This window comes from Lodderomyces elongisporus, chromosome 2, assembly GCF_030384665.1.
Source record: "Lodderomyces elongisporus chromosome 2, complete sequence".
In the NCBI taxonomy this organism is placed as follows: Eukaryota; Fungi; Ascomycota; class Pichiomycetes; order Serinales; family Debaryomycetaceae; genus Lodderomyces; species Lodderomyces elongisporus.
Genome location: NC_083674.1, coordinates 389,697 through 413,722, shown reverse-complemented (window position 1 = coordinate 413,722; position 24,026 = coordinate 389,697). Strand labels below are relative to the sequence as shown.

At 37.3% G+C, this 24,026-nt stretch overlaps 11 protein-coding genes across 11 annotated transcripts; 4 read left to right on the top strand and 7 right to left on the bottom strand. All coding sequences in view use genetic code 12, as the record gives it.

Annotated features, from left to right (window-relative positions):
* Positions 1-368: 368 nt before the first annotated feature.
* ECM31 (cell wall biogenesis and architecture protein) lies at positions 369-1,313 on the bottom strand (the record flags this gene model as incomplete). The annotated part of the gene is made up of 1 exon (XM_001526598.2): positions 369-1,313. One exon carries the CDS (start codon positions 1,311-1,313, stop codon positions 369-371), a length of 945 nt encoding a protein of 314 aa, XP_001526648.2.
* A 926-nt stretch (positions 1,314-2,239) lies between these two features.
* GLO1 (Lactoylglutathione lyase) lies at positions 2,240-3,103 on the top strand (the record flags this gene model as incomplete). The annotated part of the gene is made up of 1 exon (XM_001526597.2): positions 2,240-3,103. The coding sequence occupies one exon, from the start codon at positions 2,240-2,242 to the stop codon at positions 3,101-3,103; it is 864 nt and encodes a 287-aa protein (XP_001526647.2).
* Positions 3,104-3,760: 657 nt separating this feature from the next.
* PVL30_001443 (uncharacterized protein) lies at positions 3,761-4,189 on the bottom strand (the record flags this gene model as incomplete). Its single annotated transcript, XM_061119232.1, has 2 exons — positions 3,761-4,004; positions 4,167-4,189. The coding sequence occupies 2 exons, from the start codon at positions 4,187-4,189 to the stop codon at positions 3,761-3,763; spliced, it is 267 nt and encodes an 88-aa protein (XP_060975215.1).
* A 3,561-nt stretch (positions 4,190-7,750) lies between these two features.
* MDM20 (mitochondrial distribution and morphology) lies at positions 7,751-10,189 on the top strand (the record flags this gene model as incomplete). The annotated part of the gene is made up of 1 exon (XM_001526594.2): positions 7,751-10,189. One exon carries the CDS (start codon positions 7,751-7,753, stop codon positions 10,187-10,189), a length of 2,439 nt encoding a protein of 812 aa, XP_001526644.2.
* Positions 10,190-10,372: 183 nt separating this feature from the next.
* Positions 10,373-10,690, bottom strand: PVL30_001441 (uncharacterized protein; the record flags this gene model as incomplete). Its single annotated transcript, XM_061119231.1, has 1 exon — positions 10,373-10,690. The coding sequence occupies one exon, from the start codon at positions 10,688-10,690 to the stop codon at positions 10,373-10,375; it is 318 nt and encodes a 105-aa protein (XP_060975214.1).
* A 362-nt stretch (positions 10,691-11,052) lies between these two features.
* PVL30_001440 (uncharacterized protein) lies at positions 11,053-12,711 on the bottom strand (the record flags this gene model as incomplete). Its single annotated transcript, XM_001526593.2, has 1 exon — positions 11,053-12,711. One exon carries the CDS (start codon positions 12,709-12,711, stop codon positions 11,053-11,055), a length of 1,659 nt encoding a protein of 552 aa, XP_001526643.2.
* Positions 12,712-15,130: 2,419 nt separating this feature from the next.
* HMX1 (heme oxygenase) lies at positions 15,131-16,042 on the top strand (the record flags this gene model as incomplete). The annotated part of the gene is made up of 1 exon (XM_001526592.1): positions 15,131-16,042. One exon carries the CDS (start codon positions 15,131-15,133, stop codon positions 16,040-16,042), a length of 912 nt encoding a protein of 303 aa, XP_001526642.1.
* A 665-nt stretch (positions 16,043-16,707) lies between these two features.
* FAP7 (factor activating pos9) lies at positions 16,708-17,586 on the bottom strand (the record flags this gene model as incomplete). The annotated part of the gene is made up of 1 exon (XM_001526591.2): positions 16,708-17,586. The coding sequence occupies one exon, from the start codon at positions 17,584-17,586 to the stop codon at positions 16,708-16,710; it is 879 nt and encodes a 292-aa protein (XP_001526641.2).
* A 322-nt stretch (positions 17,587-17,908) lies between these two features.
* On the top strand, positions 17,909-18,634 carry CDC36 (transcriptional regulator; the record flags this gene model as incomplete). Its single annotated transcript, XM_001526590.2, has 1 exon — positions 17,909-18,634. One exon carries the CDS (start codon positions 17,909-17,911, stop codon positions 18,632-18,634), a length of 726 nt encoding a protein of 241 aa, XP_001526640.2.
* A 146-nt stretch (positions 18,635-18,780) lies between these two features.
* vps29 (Vacuolar protein sorting-associated protein 29) lies at positions 18,781-19,926 on the bottom strand (the record flags this gene model as incomplete). Its single annotated transcript, XM_001526589.2, has 1 exon — positions 18,781-19,926. The coding sequence occupies one exon, from the start codon at positions 19,924-19,926 to the stop codon at positions 18,781-18,783; it is 1,146 nt and encodes a 381-aa protein (XP_001526639.2).
* A 670-nt stretch (positions 19,927-20,596) lies between these two features.
* PNS1 (pH nine-sensitive protein 1) lies at positions 20,597-22,216 on the bottom strand (the record flags this gene model as incomplete). The annotated part of the gene is made up of 1 exon (XM_001526588.2): positions 20,597-22,216. One exon carries the CDS (start codon positions 22,214-22,216, stop codon positions 20,597-20,599), a length of 1,620 nt encoding a protein of 539 aa, XP_001526638.1.
* Between the last annotated feature and the right edge of the window lie 1,810 nt (positions 22,217-24,026).

Below are 24,026 nucleotides of genomic sequence, written 5' to 3'. Positions count from 1 at the left end.
TTCAAATGACTTTATAAAAGAAAAAGAAGGTTAAGCAACCAGTATAAGATAAAGAGTTATTGTAATCTTATCAGGGTTTTAATTTGTTTTGGCTGAAAGAGGTTACAAAGTTGGAGTGGATTATTAGAGGAAAAAAAGAAAAAAAAAGAAAATTAAAAATGAAAAAAAGGAAAAAAAAATATATTTATATACGAAACATCTATTCACAATAATCTTTAGAAAATGAAAAAAGAAAAAAAAAATTACTAAAATCTCAAACTGTCTTGAAGTTATTACTAGCTAGTTGAAATGTATACATTTTCAAGAGATTGACATGAATAAGCAAATGTAATATACTAACATCTATGACCTGCCTAAATGTACCCGCTTCATTTTTCAAGGTTTTTCCTGACTTCTTCTAGAACCGTTTTCTTAATCTTATACCCATGTTCTTGTAATGGGAATTGCTCGCTCGTCACTTCCTCGGCATAAGTTTTCAATGCCAGTACACCATTATCAAAGAAATTAGCATATGTTTTAGCAAACCTTGGTAATGGGCCCGGTTGCATTCCCAAAAGATCAGCAATAACAAGAACTTGACCCGAGGTTTGTCCTCCGGCACCAATTCCAATGGTGGGTACACTCAATTCTTGCGTAATGATCTCCCCTAATCTGTAAGGCACACACTCCAACACCATGGAAAATACACCTGCTTCTTGAATCTTTTTAGCAGCTTCCAATACTTGCATTGCACTCTCCGTCGAAGTGCCCTGTAATTTATATCCGCCCATAGTATTGTGTTTCTGGGGTGTTAAACCAACATGACCCATCACTGGGATTCCCGTATTGACCAATTTCTTTATTGTTCTCACCGTTTCATCATCAGCTCCTTCAAGCTTGACTGCTTGAGCGCCGGCTTTGACCATTTGTATTGCAGTGGCAGTAGCTTGTTCGATGGACACTTCGTAAGAACCAAATGGCAAGTCAGCTACTAAAAGTGAAAATTGGTTCCCTCTCCGTACAGATCGCACATGGTATAACATTTCCTCCAAGTTCAATTGATTTGTATCTCGGTATCCTAACGAAGTATTTGCAAGCGAGTCACCCACAAGAGTGATATCAATTTGAGCTTCTTCGCTCATTCGTGACGTGATGCTATCAAACGCAGTTACCATGGTGATAGGCTTTTTCTCATGGTAGAGGTTTTGAATATACGAGATGGTCTTTTTCACATTTTGTTGAGAAGACTCGGTTGATGACTGTACAATTGCATTTGAAGAATACGAAGAGTACCTCAAGGAGTTGAATGCAAAACCACGGATAGATCTGAACATTATGATTTCGTCTGGACGATGTCAAATTTTTGAGCCGGGGTATTTATGAATCAAATCAAATGAAATAAAATTGAAAAAAAATTGAAAAAAAAAAAATAAAAAAAGACTGCAAAATCAGTTGTATTTATATATATATATTGATATTCGGTTTTAAGTAATTTTGAATAATTTTTTTTTTTTTTACCTACACTTCTAAACGAAGAAATGAGCTCTAATTTTTTTTTCTTATTTTTTTCTGTTTGTTTGAGTGGGGGAGGGGGGGGAGAGAGAAGGGGGAAAAAAGCGGCGGCTCATTGAAAATTTAAAGTAAGCGTGCGGTGCCACATCGTATAGAAAATAGTTGTGCACGACAAAGGGAAGGAAAAAAAAAACACACAATAAAGGTTATAGTATATATATTAATATAGATGTAAATGTTTGAAGAGAGTAGCACGACCGAGGTGGACAAGAGAGACGGGTTTTGTTGCAACATTGGGTCGAACCACAAAAAAGAAAACAAAAAAAAAAAATGAGAGCGATCAAAATAGGAGCGATCAAGGAGGAGAGATGAGAAGAAGAGGAAGAACAGCAGCGTGCGAGGGTCACGGACCGAAGAGAAGCTGAAAGCGGGCGATACCAGAATATTTCCATATTTCTCCCTTGTGATGAGTAATCAAGAGAAAGCGAGGTTGCCAAGCTCAGCAAAATAAAGCGGAATGGATAAAGCGCATTTTTAATGGAAAATTGAATTGTCGCAATCTTCAATTAAATTGCTTTCATTTTTTTGTTCAACCGCAAATATGTTTAAACGAACTCTTTCATTTTCGGCACCACCACCATCATCATCACAGTTGTTACTACGCCAACAATTACACCAATACCAATTGAAGCAAAAAAGTTTACTCTTTATACCATTTAAACGTTTCATACATACGCCTTCCACTACAATGGTTCAAGCCAACAAAAGCTTTATTGTTAACCGCACTAGTCTTAGAACGAGCAACCCAAAGTCAATTGACTTTTGGACTGGTAAATTGGGAATGTCTTTGATCAAGACGCACCAGGCTGAGGATGGTAAGACTACTTCTTACTTTTTAAACTACCCTCAACCAGAGGATGAGGGGAAAGATGTAACAGCCAGATCTGGTGTATTGGAGTTAGTTTATGTTAGCGATGCCACGACCTCGACCTCGACCTCGACCTCCACCACAACCAAGATCAATAACGGAAACGGAGAAACTGATCGTGGTTTTGGTCACGTTTGTATCTCAGTCGACAATATCGAAGTAGCTGAAAAGAAATTTTTGGATGCTGGTGTCAGGTTCAAGAAGAAATTGAGCGAGGGAAGACAGCACGACATTGCATTTTTGTTATCTGACTACGATGATTACTGGGTTGAATTAATCGAAAATGGCATTGACAAGAAAGAAGGAGAGTCAAACATTGCATCATACCGTTTGAACCATTCCATGATCAGAGTTGTCGAAATTGAAAAATCCTTAAAGTTTTACCGTGACTTGGGATTGAAATTATTCAAGAGGTTGGACTTTGAAGGTGCCAAATTCTCATTATACTTTTTGGGCTACAACCACGATCCAAACTTTGAAGAAGGTTCATTAAGCTTCAAGGAACTAAGCAAATACCAATCATTGATTGAATTGACTTATAATTGGGAGAATGAAAAAGGTTTCAAAGGTTACAATTTGGGAGAGCAAGGGTTCAGAAACATTGTAATTGCTGGTGACACCATTACGGAGCAAAAGACTATTGAGGATCCTGATAGCTACAAAGTTGAACTAAGCACATTATGAAATGCACGTGCAAGTGTTGGTAGTAATAGAACCAGCATTACGAAGTTATGAGTGAAGGATGTTTTTTAAAAGTTAAATTATAGGTGTATATGACATAGGCATAAACAGATTAAAGCTGGTTTTATCATTCTTGCTCTCTCTCTCTCTCCCACACACACTCTCTTTTTCACACACACACACACTCTCTTTTTCACACACACACACACACACTCTCTCTCTCTCTCTCTCTTTCTGTCTCTCACTCTCTCTGCCTTCTTTCCTAGTGTGTGTGCTTTTCTTGGTAGCAACTTGTTCGCATGTTTTCGCCTTTCGTTATACACAAGCAATTGCTACCTTGTCTTACATAGGAGTGGAACAACGTAATTCTCATGTATTATGCTATATCATACGACTATTTACTATCCCTACTTCTACAAGTACGTGAGAGGTGAAAATTTTTTCTATTCGGTTGGCATATTTATACCTTTATCGCTCACGTGGTAGCGATATATTACCAACAGATAGCACCTATTAAGTGCATCAGCTATGACATTCTTTTTGCCATTAATGTGAACTATGCTGTACATGAAGCAACTTTTTATGGACATGCCCTTTGTCCGAACCTACCTTGATGACATTCTTGTTTGCTCCGAAAACAAGAAAGTCCACTATAGCCACCTAAAGAAGATCTTTGAACGTCCTGTTCAACACCAACACACCATCAATTGGGAAAAATCTGTTTTTGCGCAACCTGAGATCCAATGGGCCGGTCACCTTCTTACCAAAGACGGGGTCCTGCCTACTGACACCACCAAAGGCCAAATTCAGCTGATTGCGATTCCCAGAGACAAAGATGAAGTCCGTCAATTCCTCGGACACGTAGGTTACATTCAAGATCACATTGCCAATTATAGTCATCGCGCTGCCCCCGCTCACGGATCTCTTAACAAAACAAACTCAATTCAATTGGTCGCAGAAATGCCAATCTGCCTTTAACGACCTCAAAGCTGCCATTTTGGAAACCACCAGTCTCCAATTTTTTGACCCCAACCAACCCATTGCTGTATTCACCGACGCTTCCCACATTGCTATGGCTGCCATTCTCATGCAACCCGACCAAGCTGGTGGCGGAAATTGGCGCCCCATCGAATACCGATCGCGCAAATTCACTGGGGGGGGGGGGGGAAAGTTAACTGGGACATTTTCTTGAAAGAGTTTGCTTCTGTCAAAATGGCCTTAGAAAAGTTTCGCCTTTACCTCGAAGGCACCCACTTCTCACTTTTTGTGGATCAGCTTCCCATCAAACAAGTTTTCGAAGCCTTTGGTCGTGGTAAAATACATGGGGATGCTCGTATCCAACGCTGGATGTCCAAGCTCCTTTGTTACAACTTTGACGTTTTCCACATCAACGGCAACGAGAACTTTATTGCGGATCACATGAGCCGCAACCTAGCACACTTTCAGTCATCTACCACCATCTCCATCATTGGCGCTGTCAACGTACTTCTGGTTCCAGATGAATGGTTCCACCAGTTCCCTCCAGCCTACGCGGACGATCCATTTTTTGCCAAAGTGTACGACCTTCTCCAACAAGGACAAACCAATGATGAGACTACTCAAAATTACTCTCTTGACACAACAACCACGTTGCTTTACTACCATGACAAACTCTGCATCCCACATGCTTTGCTTCAACAGTTTCTCATGACCCAACACGACTCCCTTGAGGGTGGTCACTGCGGCATTACTAACTTCTTCAACAAAGTAGACCCTTACTACTACTTTCCCAAGATGTGTCTAGTAATCCGACAATACGTCGACCTGTGTCTCCAATGCCAACGCCACAAACCTCCCAACAGGGCACCCAATGGTTTGCTCCAGTCCTTCCCTGATCCAAAGGGAAGATGGACCGACATCAACGTTGACATCATTAGTGGTTACCCCGAAGTTGAATTCAACGGACGTTTGGTAAATGTGATTTTGACAATCGTATGTAGATTCTCCCGCAGAGTCCATTTCTACCCCATATCCACGAAGTTCTCAGCTCTGGACTTCATCCATGTTTTTCAACACCTTTACATGCCTCTTCATGGCATACCCACCATCATCACCACCGATAGAGGTACTCAATTTACTAGCGAACTTTTCCAAAACTACATGAGTTCCCTCAAAATCACTTCCAATATCGCAGTAACAAGCCACCAGCAAAGCAATGGTCTCGCAGAGACCAAGAACAAACAAATAGAGCGCTACTTACGCCTCTATATTGACCAGAACATCGAATGGCCACAACTTTTACTGATTGGGGAATATGTTATGAACTCCACCCCTACCTCAGCCCTTGACCACAAGTCCCCATTTGAGATGGAACTTTCCTACATCCCTCGCTCACCGGCCACTATTCTTTTTCCTACCCACTCGGGTGCACAGGACAATGCTGCTATTGACATCACTGAGAAGTTGGAACGTCTCACCACAGCTGCTCGCCATGCTCACAAAGCAACGTTCCAACGCCTCAAGGACAACTACGACAGACGCCACCGTGACATCGAGTTCAACGTTGGTGACGCTGTTCTCGTTCGTACCCCTCTGCTTAAGTCTCACCCTAATGCTGCCAACCATGGTCAACGCCGCAAGTTTTTGTCTGAATTCACTGGCCCATTCACTATAGCTGCCAAATCTGACAATGGTGTCAACTACACCTTGGAAATGCCTCAATCTTACAAAGGTCACTCTGATTTCCACGTCTCGCAGCTTAGACTCCTCAAGTCCCTCCCACCTGATGCTATCACCGCTCCACAACCAAAAGTGGGCTTCAAAGTCTACAAGGACGGATCTCAACTTGTCGAAATCGACGCCATCGTGGACCACAAACCCCGGAAAACAGGTTTCTTACTCCTTTGTCGTCACACACCTACCACCAAACACCCCGATGGCGAATGCGTCTACTACTCTGCCACATCACTTAGACAAACCGCTCGCGATCTTTTATTAGCTTATGCTTGCGAAAAGTCCTTGCCTGCCCTTGTGGCACCCAAAGACCGCCATTTAGTAACTCCTCCTCAAACAACCTAGGGGGGATGTCGCATACAAGGCATCTACGTCGTGATTAAGCTCGCTACCAACCCATAAGTAGCTCCCTTACTAACCTCTTGTAGAACGCCTGAAACGCCGTAGCATCTTGCCATCTCGAGTTTATTCGCCTCTGGACATCTGACTAGCGAACTGCATATACGCTAGCCAATTAGAGAGCTGGTATTTTTCCCGAGATCGACATTGTGCTACGTCTTCTGAGGTTGTCGAGAAGAGCTTAAATAGCCACCAAGATCCCAGTTAGATAGACCTCCTCTGTACTTACCTCTTTAGATAGTAAATACACTAGAACCCCTATCGACCTTTTAGTTTGACACTTTCGCTATTTCCCGGATCGAGATGTCACAGATTGGTAAATTACTATCGACAATTAATTGTTGGCTTCGCTGAATTGACGGCACCATTGTATGACTTAGCGAACCAAGCTAAAGAAAATCCAAAACGCCAAAATTGTGTGGGATGACAAAACGAAGAAATTCTTCCTTCACATCATTAGAATCCTAGCAAGCAGCCCTGTCCAACAACCATTAGACTTAAACCAGATAGTTACAATCCATACAGACGCATCCACCGAGTCGTGGGGAGGTGTAATGCAAAATACAGATGAACAAGGCATTACTAGGTTGGTCCTGTGTTACTCTGGGAAATTTCATGGCCTGGAAAAAAAAATTATACAATATTTGAGAAGGAACTCCTTAGTGTCTACCTCACATTGAACTAAGTTCACCCAATACTTGTCGGGTATACAGGAGTTATCCACATATATTGTGATAATCAATCGATTGTTAAGGTACTAAATAAACGCCTTGACAATTCCCACTTTGTGAATCGAGCTTATAAGTGGTTAAACTTTATGAGATCATTCAATTACAGCATTGTTCACATTAATGGCAAGAAAAATGTCATAGCTGATGCACTTAATAGGTGCTATCTGGCTTCCTCGCAAGCTGAGAACTTTGCTATTTAAAAGGTATGTAACTTGTTTCGGCAGAGTTCTGACCCGGCTTTCACGGTTTCTATTAGTTTCACTAATATCACCACCACGAAATTGTCACGTAGCAACGTCATTCTTCGTAAATAATGCAACTGCTGTGCACTAGAATTCGTTACCTTGCGAGCTAGTACCAGCGAATAGGTTTATTGCAGAAGGAGTGCATTCCGTTAAAGTGTTACTATGTCAGAATAAACTATGATTATAGTAAAGCTCGTAAGTGTGAGGTGTAAGTTGTCTCATACAAGTCGTAAGTGAAGGCGTTCGGGAGAGTCGCCACTCTTCCCGAATATTCACGGAATTGCGTTCTAGTTGTTGTGACCGTAAAATGTGTATTTTATCGATGTTTCTAGATATTTGACTCAAGTTCAAGATGCGACTTTTGTCAGGTATTTATATTCTACTATTTACACTCAAGATGAGTGAAATGTCAGAGCATCTCAATTTTGAGTCTGGCACGCATTTCCACTTTGTGGAAATATGGGCACAATGCGCCCTATCTTAGGTCGCAATGTCACAGCACTAGCATTTCTTCAAGCTCCACACTATAGGGCAAACACTTACTAATATATTTTTTCAACAAGATGGTTTCCGACTCTGACCAAGAGATTATAGGTCTTATAGATCAACATCAATATGGTTATGCACAGTCCTTGTTGCTTCAAAAGATCAAAAAGTTTCCCCAGCGGACGCTTTACCCACTATTACAAAACCGAATATTGTACAGAACTGGACATAAACAACAAGCAATTGAAAAGAATGTCCAGTTACTAAAGAGTATACCCAATGATGTTGATTCAATTATCATGCTTAGCGAATTTTTCCAAGATGTGGGGATGGAAAAAGAGGCAGATGCATGTTGGGAAAATGTGATCCAGAGATACCCAATTAAAGCAGAAGAGCTTGTATTGATTTGGTTTGAAAATTCAGTGTTGCAATTGAATGCTGCAAAATTTAACAAGATTTTTCTGTATTTGAATAAAAGCAAAAAGGAGAGAAAGTATACTTTTTGGTATGCATTCAGCTTTTACCTCATGATTACGGAAAATGAAAAAAATCAACAAAATGATTCGAAAAAGGGAGAAAAACAAAAAGATGCAGATACAGGAAAACTAAATTTGTACAAATCTTTTGGGAAGAAATTGATTGAAAGGGCTGTAGATGGTCTGTCATTTGCAAATTGTCAAGAAATTTACGTATACACTAGATTCTTGCTTCTTGATAAAGATTATAGCTCAATTGAATCACTTTTAGCTCAAACAAAGTTTTCCTTAGACTTGGAATTACAGATTTTGTACCTTGAATCTATGAAGCAAAATAAAAATTGGGAAAAATTACATGCATATACTGAGAATCTATTATTTGAAAAGAAATTCGACGACTACAACACCTGGCTATTATGGATACAAGCTGGTAAAGAGTTGGAGCATAAATATGAGAATGTTGAGTTAAAATTGGGGTGCAACGACAGCAAGAATTACAGTAGGAATAAACTATTGACAAATATTGAGTTGAGAAAATTGTACGGTTGTGACTACACCGATGCTATTGAAGCTTATTACAATGTCTTTAAATCAAAATTGTGTTGTTACAACGACTTGTCAAAAATAAACATACCTGACACTATTGATAATAGAATCAAAGCATCAACGCATGAAATTATACTGAGCCAGACCTTGAATCAGAGAGATACTAAAAGTAAGATTACTCTCGTTAATAATCAAAAGTTCCATTCCTTAGTTGACAATTGGGAAATTTACAAACTTTTTTCCTCACAGCCAAGCGAAAAATCCGAATTTGATAATGATCCTATAAATGAACTTATTTTGATTTCCGTAGTTTCTTCTTTGGCTCAAGCCTCTGTTAAGGAGCAACCCAGGACCATAGTTGTATGTATTGCAATCATTACTGAATTGTTGAAAAAAGATGAACACAACTATAAACTCAAGCTTTGGCTACTCAAGTTATATTCACAACTCAACACAAATGACCAGGTTATCCCAATTTACCAATCATTGAAAATTAAGATGGTACAACATGAAACATTAGGACATTACTTGAACAATGCATATGTACCTACCAAATCCACACTTGATGAATTGATTAACGTGTTTCGATTCTTTTTGACATCAACCGAAGAGATTAAGGATACTGTGCAAAATGGATTTGAGCACGAAGTTTACAATAAATTGGCAAGTTTTATCTCATTTGGACAAAAATTGCAAAATTCTGTATCATTAAACACCACCATACAAAGAATCATCCAATTGTCCTTGGTGTTGAATGATACAGGTTACCTCGGTTACTTTGTTTCATATTTGAAAGAGCACCGAGAGGAAATTTTGGAAGAGAATTACACCGATAACAGAGATTACGAAACCGAGTGGAACTCAATATGCGTAAATGACGAATTAAAGAAAGCCAAGACTGAAAACTTGATGAGGATTCCTACAGATAACATTACATTAAAAATTAAATTGATCATCTATTCACTAGTTTTCGAAAGTGATGAGTCTGGAATCGCCAAGCTCATAAAAGCTTTCAATAGGCTTTTGGGTTCGCCAGATTACAAACCAGATCCTTTCACCACTTTGTTGAACAAGTTATACCACAATTTACTCAATATGGCCAATAAACCAAAATCCAACAATGAAGTCCAATCCTTGTTCAATTTTGTACAAAAGAATTTGAAATGGGAAAAACTTCAACCATTACTTGTGCCCCAAAATATACTCAGCTCGCAATTGAACCAAAACTTGATTAATTTGGCTGAGTTTACCAAGATAGTGCAAAGCTTGGCCCAACGCAAGCCCAGTTCCTACTTGAATCAAATCTTGGTCCAATGCAAGACCATTTCAGCCCATGTGAAGAAGGAAGACTTTGTCAAAAGACAGTTGGCTAGCATAGATGGTATGAATCTTAGTGATGATGATTTCCCGTTTGATTTTGATATACAGCCAATATTAAATGATATCAAAAACTCGGTTTCTGCTTCAACTAAATCTATTTTAAACTCCATATAGAATGTAGAGTTTAAAACTCCATAAAGACAGAAAGAAGTAGATGCAAACCAGAAAATAGAAAAAAAAAAAGAAAGAAAAGACAAATATCAAAAGCTTGTTCTGTAGTGTATGGTGATAATACCGTCAGTAGTAACTTTAGTAATAACATGCTTGCCAATTCAACTCTGTATCAATTTTTTTTTTTTACACACGAATGTTCAACCCAAGACTAGCACTCATCTGTCCAATCCTATTCAATCCCTGGCTCAACAAGTACTTCCTATATGTTAAGTCACGCTCTGCCTCATTCACTTTAAATTCATCACGTATAAACTTAGTAAGATCTCGTTTTTCATGATGGTGAGCTAGTTGCCTAAGAACTGATCTATAGACTTGTTTGACTCGTTGTTTGAATAGATATTCTTCAAGGGAGGGAATATCTTTCTTGAGTTTTGAAGTAGAAAGCGATGACGAGGTGGGTTTAAGGGGTTTAGCAGCTGTTGCTAAATTGCGTATAAACATCATGTGTACGGCGAATTAGTAGGAATGGGGTTGCAGAAAAAGAGAAACAAAGAAACAAAAGCGATTGATTGTTATTAATTTCTAGTAATTATTTGACACTTTTTTGTTTTACTTGTGATTCCTATTCTCTCTTTTTATTTTCTGTTTTTATTTTTATTTTTTTTTATATTTTATATTTTTTTTTTTGCAATTGTTAGGGTACAAAGAAATTTGATTTGTAAAAAAGCGGTATGCGGCTTTAATGGCTCAATAACAGTCTACATAATGGTTGCCAAAAATCAAAAAATTAAAAAATTAAAATAAAAAAGACGAAAAAAAAAAATTTGATATTCAAACTACGTCTTCTAAATGTCTCAAGTGCATTATTGTATATGATTACAAGTCCAAACTAGTCGTTCCTTCCTATCAAATACCATTTTTTTAACTTTAAACAACTCTAAATCGACAACTTCTCCTGCATTAACTTTGCTGCTCAATTTCCGCTTCTTTTGCAATTTTTCCATTGTATAGTATGCATCTTTGACTTCGGGAACTTTTAAGAATTTCAAAACCTGAGAAGTGTTCAAGTATATGGAAAGCATATCTCGTCGTTCAATTTCTTCCAAGTTTGCATCTACATCGACAAGGACAATTTCCATGTCGAATAACATGGGCTGTGGATACGATTCATCATCTTCAATACGATGAGAGAAAGGTACGCCACAAAGCAGTAGCCAATCCGATGGTCTAGTTCCTATAATTCTGCATGTTGTTGGAAAAACCTTGCTTCTTTCGAAATTATCGCATTTCTCATTAGTGGATATTGTTCTACTATTCAAATCACGAATTGAATAGAAACCTGGTTTTAGATTCTGGCGAGGTTTACTGTGGTTGAATCTTTGTTTTTTCTGTTGCATAGGTTCACAGCCAACTGTTTGTGTACAATGTATAGCGTTGCTGTTATTTAAAGATGACAAATTCAACTGCGCGTGTGGTAATGCAAATTTGTTTCCATTAACCAGCTCTTCCGAATCATCAATAGATTCATCATCATAATTATCAGCAGATCTATTTACAGAACCTCTTTGTGATCTGTTATGATCAACAATGTTTTTAGAGGTTGTTTTTCTTGTTGAAACAGGTGTTTCATTTGATAGTCGTTGAGGGTTTCGATATTCTTCAATACCAACACTGTCCTGAATCTCAGTTTCACTAGTTTCACTAGCTTCACTGACTACGCCAGTTTTATTGCCCTTTCCATGTGTTACTTTGATGCCCGGTAGTTTTCCCGGTGGAAGCAAAAGGCTAGACTTCTCATGTGTGCTACTATTCTGTGGTTGCCAAAATTTCTTGGGTATAATTTTTTTAATCAATTTTTTTCTCTTTTCCTTTTCCATTTCTTCTTCTTCTTCTTCCTCGATCTCTTCTTCTTCTTCTTCATTTTCTTGTATCTCGATATCTCTTTTATTAACAAAGTTTGTGTATTTTAAAATATTTTTATATAGATCTTCCACTACGAGACGATCATCATCGAGCAATTCTTCGTAATTAACAACCTCGAAATCATAAGTGTACGGCTCTAAAACACCTCCATAGGTTCTCCATTTTGTTGTTACTCCAAAAATAATCAACTCTTCTTCGATGAAGAAATGTGTCTCAAAACTATCATAAAATGTCTTGACCAAGTCCAATTTGCAACTTGGGTGTGCATGCTGATATGACTCACTAATATCGCCAAGTTTATCACGATGTACAATCAATTTCAAAACTTGACTTTTTTTTAAGTTGAATAGGTTTGTTGCATGAGATCGCTCATCGCTTTGCTCTTCAGTAGTGCATTGCCTGTGGGATGTGAAATCAGTGACGTAAAAGTTCAAGATGGAGTTGTTATTATGTTGAGATTCCACATAGAGAAGCAAGTAGTAGCCTCTTGTCTTGTAACAGTCGCCATAATATCTTTTTCTCCAACCCCGTGGAAAATCACCATTAATGATTGGAATATCCTTGAGTTTCTTTGTTTCGAGAACACTCACTGTGGTCATTTAGAGGAGTAGAAATTACTAGAGGATACCGCATTGAAAGCTAAGTGAACAAACAAATAAAATTATAAAGAAGGGGGAAGGAAGGAAGTTAACTAACGCATTTTACGTGTTTCAGCAAATGCGCATTGACAAACTATTTTCTTCCGACGCAAATACAGCAGCAGCAAGAGTGCTACTGATAATAATACCAATAATACCAGTAATACCAATAATACCAATGGTGGTACCAACAGCGATATTTGTAGTGTATATAGTGATACTTTTTGTCAGAGTCATCTTACTCTTCATTTGATTCTGCTTCTTTCACCTCCTTATTTCCGCAATGGCCTCCCCCCTTCCAACCCGTTAATTATTTCTTTGTAGCGTCATCACGTTACAAAGAGAAGCATGAAGTGGCGGAGTTGAAGGATTGAAACTATTATTGTAAATTTTACAAATGAGGTTTGATTTCCATTATGACTATCGAAAATTGTAAAAAGACTTGGACGAATGGAGAGAAACTATGGATATTGTTAACTTGTGTTTAATTTGGACAAAAGTCCCGTATCCGATAAGTTCATACTACTCCGAAGGCGTGTCATTACTTTTTTTTTTTTTTTGTTTCCAAGTTGCAGTGTCCTATGGTTGAAAACAAGTGTATTTCCATGTGACTATGTGACTATGTGACATTATTGCCTTGACACAATGCATTCTATAGAAAGGATCAAATGATCAATGAATTGGATAGTTCATGGAAAAATAGAGAGTAAACAAGGATTGCAGATAACGATTCTCTTTGAACTTTTAAATTCCAAATATATGCGAGTCTACAATAATTGTCATTCTTCTAACCACGGCAGCCAGACACTTTTTTAAGGAGAATGTTGTTGAATGCGTTGCAGTATATTCAAAAAAAAAATTTGTTATGTGTTTATGCGCTTATTGGAATCTACATGTAAGGCTGATCTTATCAGAAACTAATGATAGTCTAGATAAGATGAAACAACATTAAAAGTTTAAGACTCAATGTATTGGTAATAGCAATGACCGAAAAAAGGAAAAGTAAAGCTGCAAACAATGTTACACTATTTCTTGATAAAAGCACAACAACAATAACAACAACAATAACAACAACAATAACAACAACAATAACAACAACAACAACAACAACAACAACAAATTAAAGAAAAATGAAAGAAACAGAAAGAGAAAGAGAAACAAAAATGAAATCGAAAACAGAGAAAATAACACACTAACTTTGGCGAAATCAAGCAATCGTTATTAGCACTGGCCCATTTTGTTCAAGTATTACTATCTATTTACTGTTTTAAACTTAGAGTATATGTAAGGAACCACCAAAGCATTCAACGGAATAGAGGTGAAAGAGAAGAACATATTATAAATTTTACATCACGTGACCAGATGAAATTATAATCTGTTAAGGCTACGCGGTATTTTCTTTCTTTCTTTTCTCTTTATTTTTTTTTATTTTATTTTATTTCTTTTTGTTTGACAATTCTCTCAGCTTCCACCTGCCCTGGCGCTTCCACAAAATGCTCTCAAGTTTCTTATCACCGATAAATACAATAAACAGCTTGAGATTAGAAGTTGTAGCCTAAAGTGTTGCAAACACGTACACACTTGTACACACTTGTACACACTTGTACACACTCATACACGTACACCCGCCCCAAGAGATTGAGACTGAGTTTAAAACATAGAGCGCGAACATCGGGCCACGTTTAGGAAAAGCATCTGATGTTGCAAAGTTCAAGCTCAGTCTGTATACACCAAGTTCCTATTCTTCAAAACTCACACATACCACTCTTCTCAAAAGAAAAAAAAAACAAAAAGAAAAAGAAAAAAACAATATTTAGTTCTTTTCCTTTTGATTATTTACAACTGTTTTGTGTGGTTTGTAGCTGAAGGACATGTATAAAGGGGAAGTGAGTATTTTTGACATGGAGGCTGTGGTTGCGAGTACTATTGTGATGATGGTAACATGTGTCGTCTGCTCGTGTTCCTGGAAAATCAAAAATTTCGTAATTGTGGATACAAAGACAAAGTAGCGCACTTTCCATAGTTAGTAGCTAAAAAGAAAAAAAAAAAAAAAAAAAAAAAGGAGCAAAGAATCCAACAGAAAATATATATATAAAGAAAAAATTGATGTTGAAACCCGATAACTGCGAGATGAATATTTTACAAAAGAATAATAAAAAAAATAGTGCACACACTATATATAGATGTGTGTGTATATATATATATATAACCATATTTTCCCACATTTTTCCTCCCTGCTATCTCTATCTAGGTTATTTATCATCATCAACGAGTTTTTTTTTTTCTATCTCCTTTTTATCTTCTTTTATCGTTTTGTTATTTGATAAAAGACTCATACTTTAAATATTCCTATAGTTCAAACATAACCAGTTACACAATAATGGCTTCTACCACAAGTATAGCTACAGAGGCTCCAGTCTATGTCGCTGGAGCTACAACAAAGCTCAGCCAAAAAGAAATCATCCCCAGCAAAACTGATGTTGGAGCTTTGGCAAACAGAATTAATACAGAGACAAGATCATTGCACGATAAAGTCGACAAGTTGGTCACCTTGAAATTGGCCATTGCCTTGCGCAACTATAAAGTTTTCCGTCAAGGATTGCAAGCTTTTTACCATGTGTTTGCCAGTATTGAAACTAGTTTGCACCACCAATTGGACACATACCCCGACTCGGAATGGTCCAAGATGCTTTCGCAGGTATGGAAGCCAGAAATTGCTAGAAAAGAAAAGGCAGAACAAGACCTTTTGTTCTTTTATAATGACGACAAGAGCAAGTTTGTCGACCCAATGATGATTGAACAGATTAAATTTGCCAACCACATCAAACAAGTAACCGCTGAAAAACCATACCTTTTGTTTGCTTACTTGCATGTGATGTATTTGGCGCTTTTTGCAGGTGGCAGAATTATGAGATCTTCATTTGCCAAGGCTACAGGAATGTACCCAAGAAAAGATGGTCTTTCCCACGAGGAAATCGTTAAATTGGGAACCAATTTCTTTACATTTGACGTTGCTGATGAAAACTTGTTGCGCGTTATTTATAAGAGAGATTATGAACTTGTCACAAGAAACGGACTCACTGAGGAACAGAAACAAGAGATTATCGAGGAGTCGAAATTCATCTTTGAACAAAATGCAAAATGTTTACATGAATTGGAGAACCATAACTTGGCAAAGATTCAAGGATCGTGGACATACTATGCAGTGACAAAAGGGTACTATGGTGTAATAGGGTTGTTGGTCATCTTGATTTTGTTTTATGTCCAAAGAGTGCTTTTTAGAAGCCTTTAGGAACAGAACCAAAACAAAAATTAAACTTTTATGTTCTTTTTTAATGACCCCACCTCCCTCTCGCTCTTCTCCACCATCCCAACCCCCATCCCAATCCCCTCTGGCTTTTGCTTTACCATCTTTCTTCCTTTTTAGCTTATTTTATTTCTTCCTATACCTTTTATAATTGATGCCAGATACGAATATTTAATACAATTTATGTTACGATTTAGAATTGCTCTTGGTGTAAACTGCGTGTAGTACGAAACATTCTATTTGTTTAGGTCATCTTTATCGTTTCATTCTTTAATCTGCCGTTTCCCATTTTTTTCTTACGCCAAAAGAAAATCAAAAACAACTATAAACTTAGTAGCATATGTCTCTATTAATGTTTATCTAAACCTCTTTGAAGAAGGTGGAAGAGCAAATAAAATGAAAATACAAACTAGATTAATTCTATTAAAAGCTTAGTCTATATATATATATATATATATATATGTACATATTAATTCAAAATTTATAGAACGTAAAAGGGTGTTGGTTCTTTTTATATACACCATTGAACAAAGACTAGAGGAAAACAAAATGGGGAAAATGAATAAAGAACTTCTTTCTAATCTGAACAAAAATGTCGGGCCAAACTCTAGGATATTTGATTTCAATAGCATTCATTGCTGTATCCACTTCTATTGTGCAATGTCTTCAGTGTGTTCCATTTCTTCGTTAGTGGCTTCTTCTCCCTCTTCTCTTGCCTGCTCTTGATCTTGCTCTTCTTGTTCGAGTGTTGTCTTTTCATCATCATTTAATCCATCTTCTACATTTGCAGGATCTTCATTGTCTGTATTGAATGCTGCATCTGAATTGTTTTCTTCATCTTCTTCACTCTCACTTTCATCTTCATCGGCATCATCGGAATCAAAACTTTCGTCGGAATATTCTCCTTTTTCTTCTTCTTCTGATTTATCACTATGAGCACCATCTTCTAACTCGTTAGTCACACCCTTGGGATGATCTTGAATCCAGTTCTTGACCCAGCTTGTAATCCTATCCACATTCTCGTCCATCTGTTCGGCAGTATCACTCTCCAATTCAATAACAATCTCTGGAATATATGCATCTCTTGCTTCGCCTAAAATCACCTGCATAATTTCACAGTCCAAATTCTCCTGTATTTTGGATTCCTTATAATTACGCTTCTGTAATCGATCATATAATTTGGAATTGTCTGTCTTCAACACAATTACCAAGTCAATGAGTCTTTCGGGGAAAATGTCACAACAATGCCAATCAACAATAACACCACCTGATCGTAAATCCGGTTCTAAAGAGTCAAGCAACTTGTCTTCATTCACCACATGGGTATCTCTTTTTTTATCATAAGACTCAATACAATCGCGCTCTTTTGCAACCTCACTAATATTGAAGTGCTTGAAATGATACACAGTACCCTCTTGAAACAAGGTTTGGTTAAGTTGGTCAACAAGACACTGCGAGTGCGAAGACTTACCACACCCTGGCGTACCTGTAACTATTATATTTGGAGAATACCTGCGTGGAGTTGACATTACCAAGATGTTGAAACTTTACTAAAAATGACAACTGTTGAGGGCAGTGATAGTGATGATGAGGATGTTCTTCTTCCTGTAGTTGTTGTTGTTGTTGTTGTTGTGGAGAAGAGCTGCAAAATAGTTGCTCCGATGCTATTAAAAAATTCCCCTCATGCCGCACAAATTTGGAACCAAAGCGTAGAAAAGGTCGGGAGAAGAAAAAAAAAATCTAATGTAGAAAGAAAAATAAAAATTATAGAGAAAAAACTACCACGAACAAATCGAATAGAATTAGACATTGACAACGAAGACCAGATACTAATAGCTCCAAACTTGTAATATGGTATCTTCCACGATAACGACGACTGCCACAACTGCTGCTGCACATCCTGCTACGGCGAGCTTGAATTCACAGAATCAGCACCCAAAACTGCAACTACCGTCAACAGACTTGCCCACCACCACCGCCAACACTACTACTAATACTACTACTTCTTCATCGTCCTCATCCTCCAACCCCATCAATAAGGACGACGATAGTTTGGGCAAGTATGGACTTCGAGGACTTTCTTCCCTTGTCCGAATGGATCAATCTGAGTATACCAACTACGCTTTGGGCCAAGATATAAGCAAATGTGGACTTGATCTCAGTGCCAACCTGGAAATTCTCAAGAACTTAGCCTCGCCATGGTCAGAAACGTCACGACTGGAAGTCGAACCATATTTCCATATCCCTAAAGCCTTGCAGAACTCGTCATTGCTTGCAAAAGGTAAGAACCCCGGTCCAATAGACCAAAAGATACAGAGCTTGACTGATGAAACATTATTTTATATATTTTATATGAAACCGAGGGATACATTGCAAGAATATGCGGCAAGGGAACTAGTTGCGCGAAATTGGAGGTATCACAAGGATATTCAAGTATGGTTAACCAAGGATAGTAATGTGGAACCTGTATTAATTGGACAAGATGTGGAAAAAGGTGTGTACATCTTTTTTGACCCCCATAACTGGGAAAAGATTAGAAAAGAATTTGTTTTGCATTATTCTTCAGTTCAAGCCTAGATAAATGAAAAGAAAGTAAAGTAAAATCAAATAAACGAATACTTAAGTGATGTAAAGAGAGGTGAAGAGAAGTAAAGAGAGAGAGAGAGAGAGAAACGATTTGAAACTCTGACATCTGTTAAAATTTGTTCATTTTGTTTATTGTATTATTCTTTTGTATATGTTACTTTATCGACCTTGACTTTGTTGTCGAATAAGGTGTATATGTATAAAATGCATGTTGAGCCATGACTATCGAGTAAGACAAAAGATGGAATTGATGTATTCAGCTCCGTGACTTGATGTAGAGTTCTTTTAAACATCTCCGACTCTTTGGCCTTTTGATACTGTTCTTGCTGCTGTTGCTCCTTGGCCTTTCTGTCTGCCTCTTGAATGTCTGCTAATTTCTCAGCAAGTGGCTTCTCGGTGTTCTCCTTTTCCTCCTTTTCTTCTTTTTCTTCCTTTTCATCTTTTTCTTCCTCTTCTACACTTTTCTCATCAGATCCTTTTTCGGCCTTATCCAAATTGTCTTGCGATCCATTAGACGCTTCAACCTTCACTTCAGGGTCATCCTTTTTGACATTTTGTTCTTTTTCCTGGTCTTTGTCAATTTGAATACCCGTTTCATTATTGGCCTCTTTTGTTTCCTCATCATCATTCGTCTTTTTCGTGATGTTTTCTCTATCTTCCTTATCTGCCAACTCATTCGCACTAGTGTTATCCACATCAACTTCTCCTTCACCTTCCTCCTCTTCCTCTTCCTCTTCCTGTTCTGGCCAATCAAAGCTAAACGCGCCGGTAATACTTCCTGGATTGATAAAAAACTTGTTGTCCAACACATACGCTTCAACCTTATGTGTTCCACCCCAGACCAATATATCGACATCCATTTCCCTTGCCAATGCACTCAATTGCAATGGATCGCCGCGTGGCATAATCTGGTACCCGTTGGTGAACCCTATTTTTAAATCATCATGTACAATTTTTGTATACATTGGGATTTTCGTCTTCGTAGCTGTTGTGTCTCGTCGACTATTTTTCAATTGATGAGACTCAATAATCAAATCGAGTTGTTGTGATACCACAACTGGATCATCAAATTCACCATTGACGAGTTGAAAGTGTGGTGAAATATCATGAAGAAATCGGAGAGTTGAAGGCGAGTTGGTGATGTTACCCAAACATACAACTTTCGAAATCTTGGAGTTTGTAGGATAGTTTTGTGGATTTGGGCTGAGTAGTTTCTTGAATTTCGATGGAATATCAATGGCCCTTTCGGGAATGTAAAGGTCGCCTAAAGCAAGTGTAAGCATTTTTCTGTGGATATAAAAAGTATTATTGATAAACGAAAGCACAAGAAGCAAACAAATAACACACTGAAAAAAAGAAAATGAAAAAGAAAATGAAAATGAAAATGAAAATGAAAAATGGATATTGGATATTGGATATTGGAAAAAAGATAATAAGATTGTGTCGAAATGATGTGTCAATGTTAGTTTAATTTCTCTTACAATGTAGTTGAAGGAGAGTTGGCGAAATCTCCGTTTCTTCTCTCTTTTCCCCCGAAAGAAATATTCCGCGAGTATCAATATTATATGATAGAGGACCAATTTTAGCGGCTTTTCTTTACTTCTTTTGCCATTTTTTGAAAAGTGTGTATATACATATATATGTATCTATGAATGTATATAATAGTCAAACCAAGATGTATACACAGACCACCTTTATACCACTAGAGTATCCATAAAAATGGGACTTTTTTTGTCTTTTTATATGTTTCATGATTATATATCTTTCAAGTTTCTCTGGTCATCTTCTAATTTTTTTTTCTTCTTTTTGGTATCAAGATTTTACAATTCTTTAATTTCTATTATCATCATTGTTATTATTAGTATTATTAGTATTATTATTATTACTATTAAACAAAAAGTACTATTAATTAATTCCGAGTCACCAATCAAATGGTATTCGAGGGCCTACTCTTTAATGATCAGTGGTGATCTTTTGGTATACTTGTGGGTAGTTCTTTTGAATCTCGTTGAATAGTTCATCTCTTTGAGACATTTGCAACACTTCTGGATCCTTGGCCAAACAAACAAAAAAGGTAGCCACACCAGATTGGATAACACTCAAGGTAATGTTACAAATCTGCATTGAGATCAAGAAAGTGAATGCAACAACGGGGGCATAATAGTTACCATCGTCATTGTAGCCAGGCTTGGTGAATTTCAAATACAAGTATGCCAAAAGCGAAGATAAGTAAGCCACAAACAATGAGTAAAAATGCAATGCATTGTTGATAAACATATCATTGACCAATGCATCCATACCTTTGAATCTAAACAAGTCAAATGTATCCTTTGCTGACCTGATGTAGGACTTACCGTAAAGACCGACATATGAGTATGCATACTTGTTAAAGTATTGCACCAACCAGTTGATGAAACTCATGATAAAGTTAACAATGAGCATGGCACATTGTCCGCCCCAACTGTCAACAAATTGAGAGGCAACAATGTTGAGAAGTTGTTTGATCAATTGTATAATGGTAACAATCAACGAACCAAAACAAATGGAGCCAAAACAATAGGTCATGGCTCTTTTCAATGACGATAACGCGGGGTGTTTTGGAGCACCTTGGTCTGAGTTGGCTAAATAGTACCAGGTACCGTAAATACCTGAGATGGTAACATGAATAACATTCTTGATCACTTCCGAGATGTAGTATCCAGCAAAGAATACAAACACCAATACACCAACCAACTTGGCTTGGCTACACGAACCTCCACCAACTTCACAACCAGTATTGTCGGCATTGGGTTTGAATTTCACATATGTTCCGATAATAACAACACTAAACAATGCTCCAAAGCCTGCACTAATCACAAGGCCAAAAAACGACGTGACTAATGTTGAGGGATATTGTTTCATTACATCAATCACAATCCTCAAGATTGTTGCACTGAGTGGGATTCTACTGCGTGCTCTCCAGTAACAAAAGGCAGCAAATAACCCAAAAATCAAAAAAACAATTGCTGCACTGTAGTAGTGCTCAACAAAGTAGAAAATTGCAGTACCAATGGATAACACGACATTCAAGATGCAAGCAACGTAGATAAATGTTTTGGCAAATGCTCGAATAAACATCATACCCAATGCGGACATAACAATGGAGAGTACCAAAACAAATGCAAACAAGATGACGGTATTTCTATTCATTGTGAATGAGTCGGAGCTGTTGTAAATGCCGCTTCCTTGATCTCCATAGGTGGCTCTCAATGCATTTACGGTGATTCCTGCTACTGCAATGAACCCTGCAACGGTTAGCAAAAAAAAGATTGCAAATGGCCAATCATTGAACCTTGGTTTTTCAATCTTGAAACTCTCATCAAAGTTTTGCGATGGTTGAGGTTTTTCATTCTTCATGTTTTCCAAATCTGGGTTGACATAGTATGTACCATCTTGATTCTGGTTGTGGTGTGCAGCGCCGCTGCCACCGCCTCCATAACCATAAGTCTGCTGTTGGTTGTGTGATCCATACTCTGGTTGTCCCGATGGTGGGTAATTTGGAGGTGGGTAATAATTATTGTTATTCTGACTCATAGCTTTCAGATAAAGCAAACTATTGGCAGTAATTGGGAAGTTTGTTTGGAAGAATAAAACAAAAGGAAAATTAAAAAAAAAAAAAAACAAGTAGTTATAAACAAACTTGATGGCCTCAAAACTGAATTAGATTGGGTAACAAATAAAGGTAATTGCACAGAGCAGAGGTAGAAGAGGAGGAGGAGGAGGGGAAAGGGAAAGAAGGAGGTTTTCCCAAAAGAAAAATAAAAAACATATACATATATACATATATATATAAATTGAATAATAAATATAAAAAGAGAAATTCAAATACATTTGTTTACAATACGGTTTTGTCTTTGCAAGCAATTGTAAACATACTAAAAAACAAAAAAAAAACCCAAAAAAAACAATAGATTGGATGATACAGAGATGGGGTGCTATGATGAGGTGATTGTTTTTTTTAAAAAAAATTCAAATTGTAAGTACTAGGGTAAAAGGGTAAACTGGTCAATTGGTCAATTGGTCAATTGGTCAACTGGTCAACTGGTCAACTGGTAAACTGGTAAACTGGTAAACTGGTAAGTAAGAAAAGTAGGTCCTTTCCTGATTTTTTTGTGTAACCTTGCTTTTGCATACACACGAGGCAGGCTTTTTTTTTTTCCTTCGGTTTCCTCAATAGTCAGCCTCATAGGGCTAGTAGTAGTAGTAGTAGTAGTAGTAGTAGCAGTAGTAGTAGCAGTAGCAGTAGCAGCATCATCGCCATCCTATTCTACGCAAATACAAATGTTAAGGTTTCCTTCCTTCACCTTTTCTTTACCTTTAACTTAAGAAAGAAAAAAAAAAGAGAGAGAATTATGACTATAGATTTTGTACTAAACTGTAATAACATTTCCACTATTCTATAGTTGAAAGTAAGAATGCTTTGCTCTTCTTTTGTTCTCTTTTCTTTAGACGAATTGAAATTTCCTTATTGTTGTTACAAAGAAATAAATATTTAAAAAAAAAAATTTACTCTTTATTTTTTTTTATTTTTATTTTTTTGTATGTCTTCAAAAACAGACAACTGAAATTGGCGAGACCAAAGGTTGCTATATTTGGCTATTCGTGAAAAAGTTACGTCATGCTTAAAAACGGAACAAGTCAAAACAAGTCAAAACAAGTCAAAAAAAAAAATAGTTAGTGCGCCGCACACATCTGAGCTTAGCTAATTTCTAACCACACTAAATATTGTATAATTCAAACTTGCAATTGAACATGATAGAAGTTGTTGCCTCCTCCTCTTCCCTTCACCCCCACCCAGATCTATGTTACATGGTAAATCTTAAAACATTTCAAAAATGCAAAAGGAAAAACATTGTAAAAAAAAAAATTGTAAAAAAAAACTTGCAAAAAAAAAAAAAATCGGGCGTAACTTAATGTTAAGATTTTGTCGCATAGCACTGTCACAAGTAACAAGTGTACGACTGCTGAGCATCGGTTTGAGCTGGTAGCTCACCGATACCAGCGGTTTGAGTTCGTGACTTGATAGGCTATATTCCAACTAAGTGTAATTGTCAATGATCGCACCTATAAAGGTCTCAATGCTCATAAGTTAAGAGAGTAAATTGTCTCATACAAAGTCACTAGTAAGGAGAATCGTGAGAGTATACACTCTGCACGTTCACCTAGTGATTTGTGTTCAATGTAGTTGACCGTATAAAATCTATATTTTACCGATATTTCTATATAATAGTGATAAGTTAATTTTACCACTTCTCGTTCCTATTTATATAAACTCATCTTGTTTGAAGTTTCAAGTTTCCTATGTCGTGCAATATTCTCCAAATATTCACTTAGCGGAAACGAG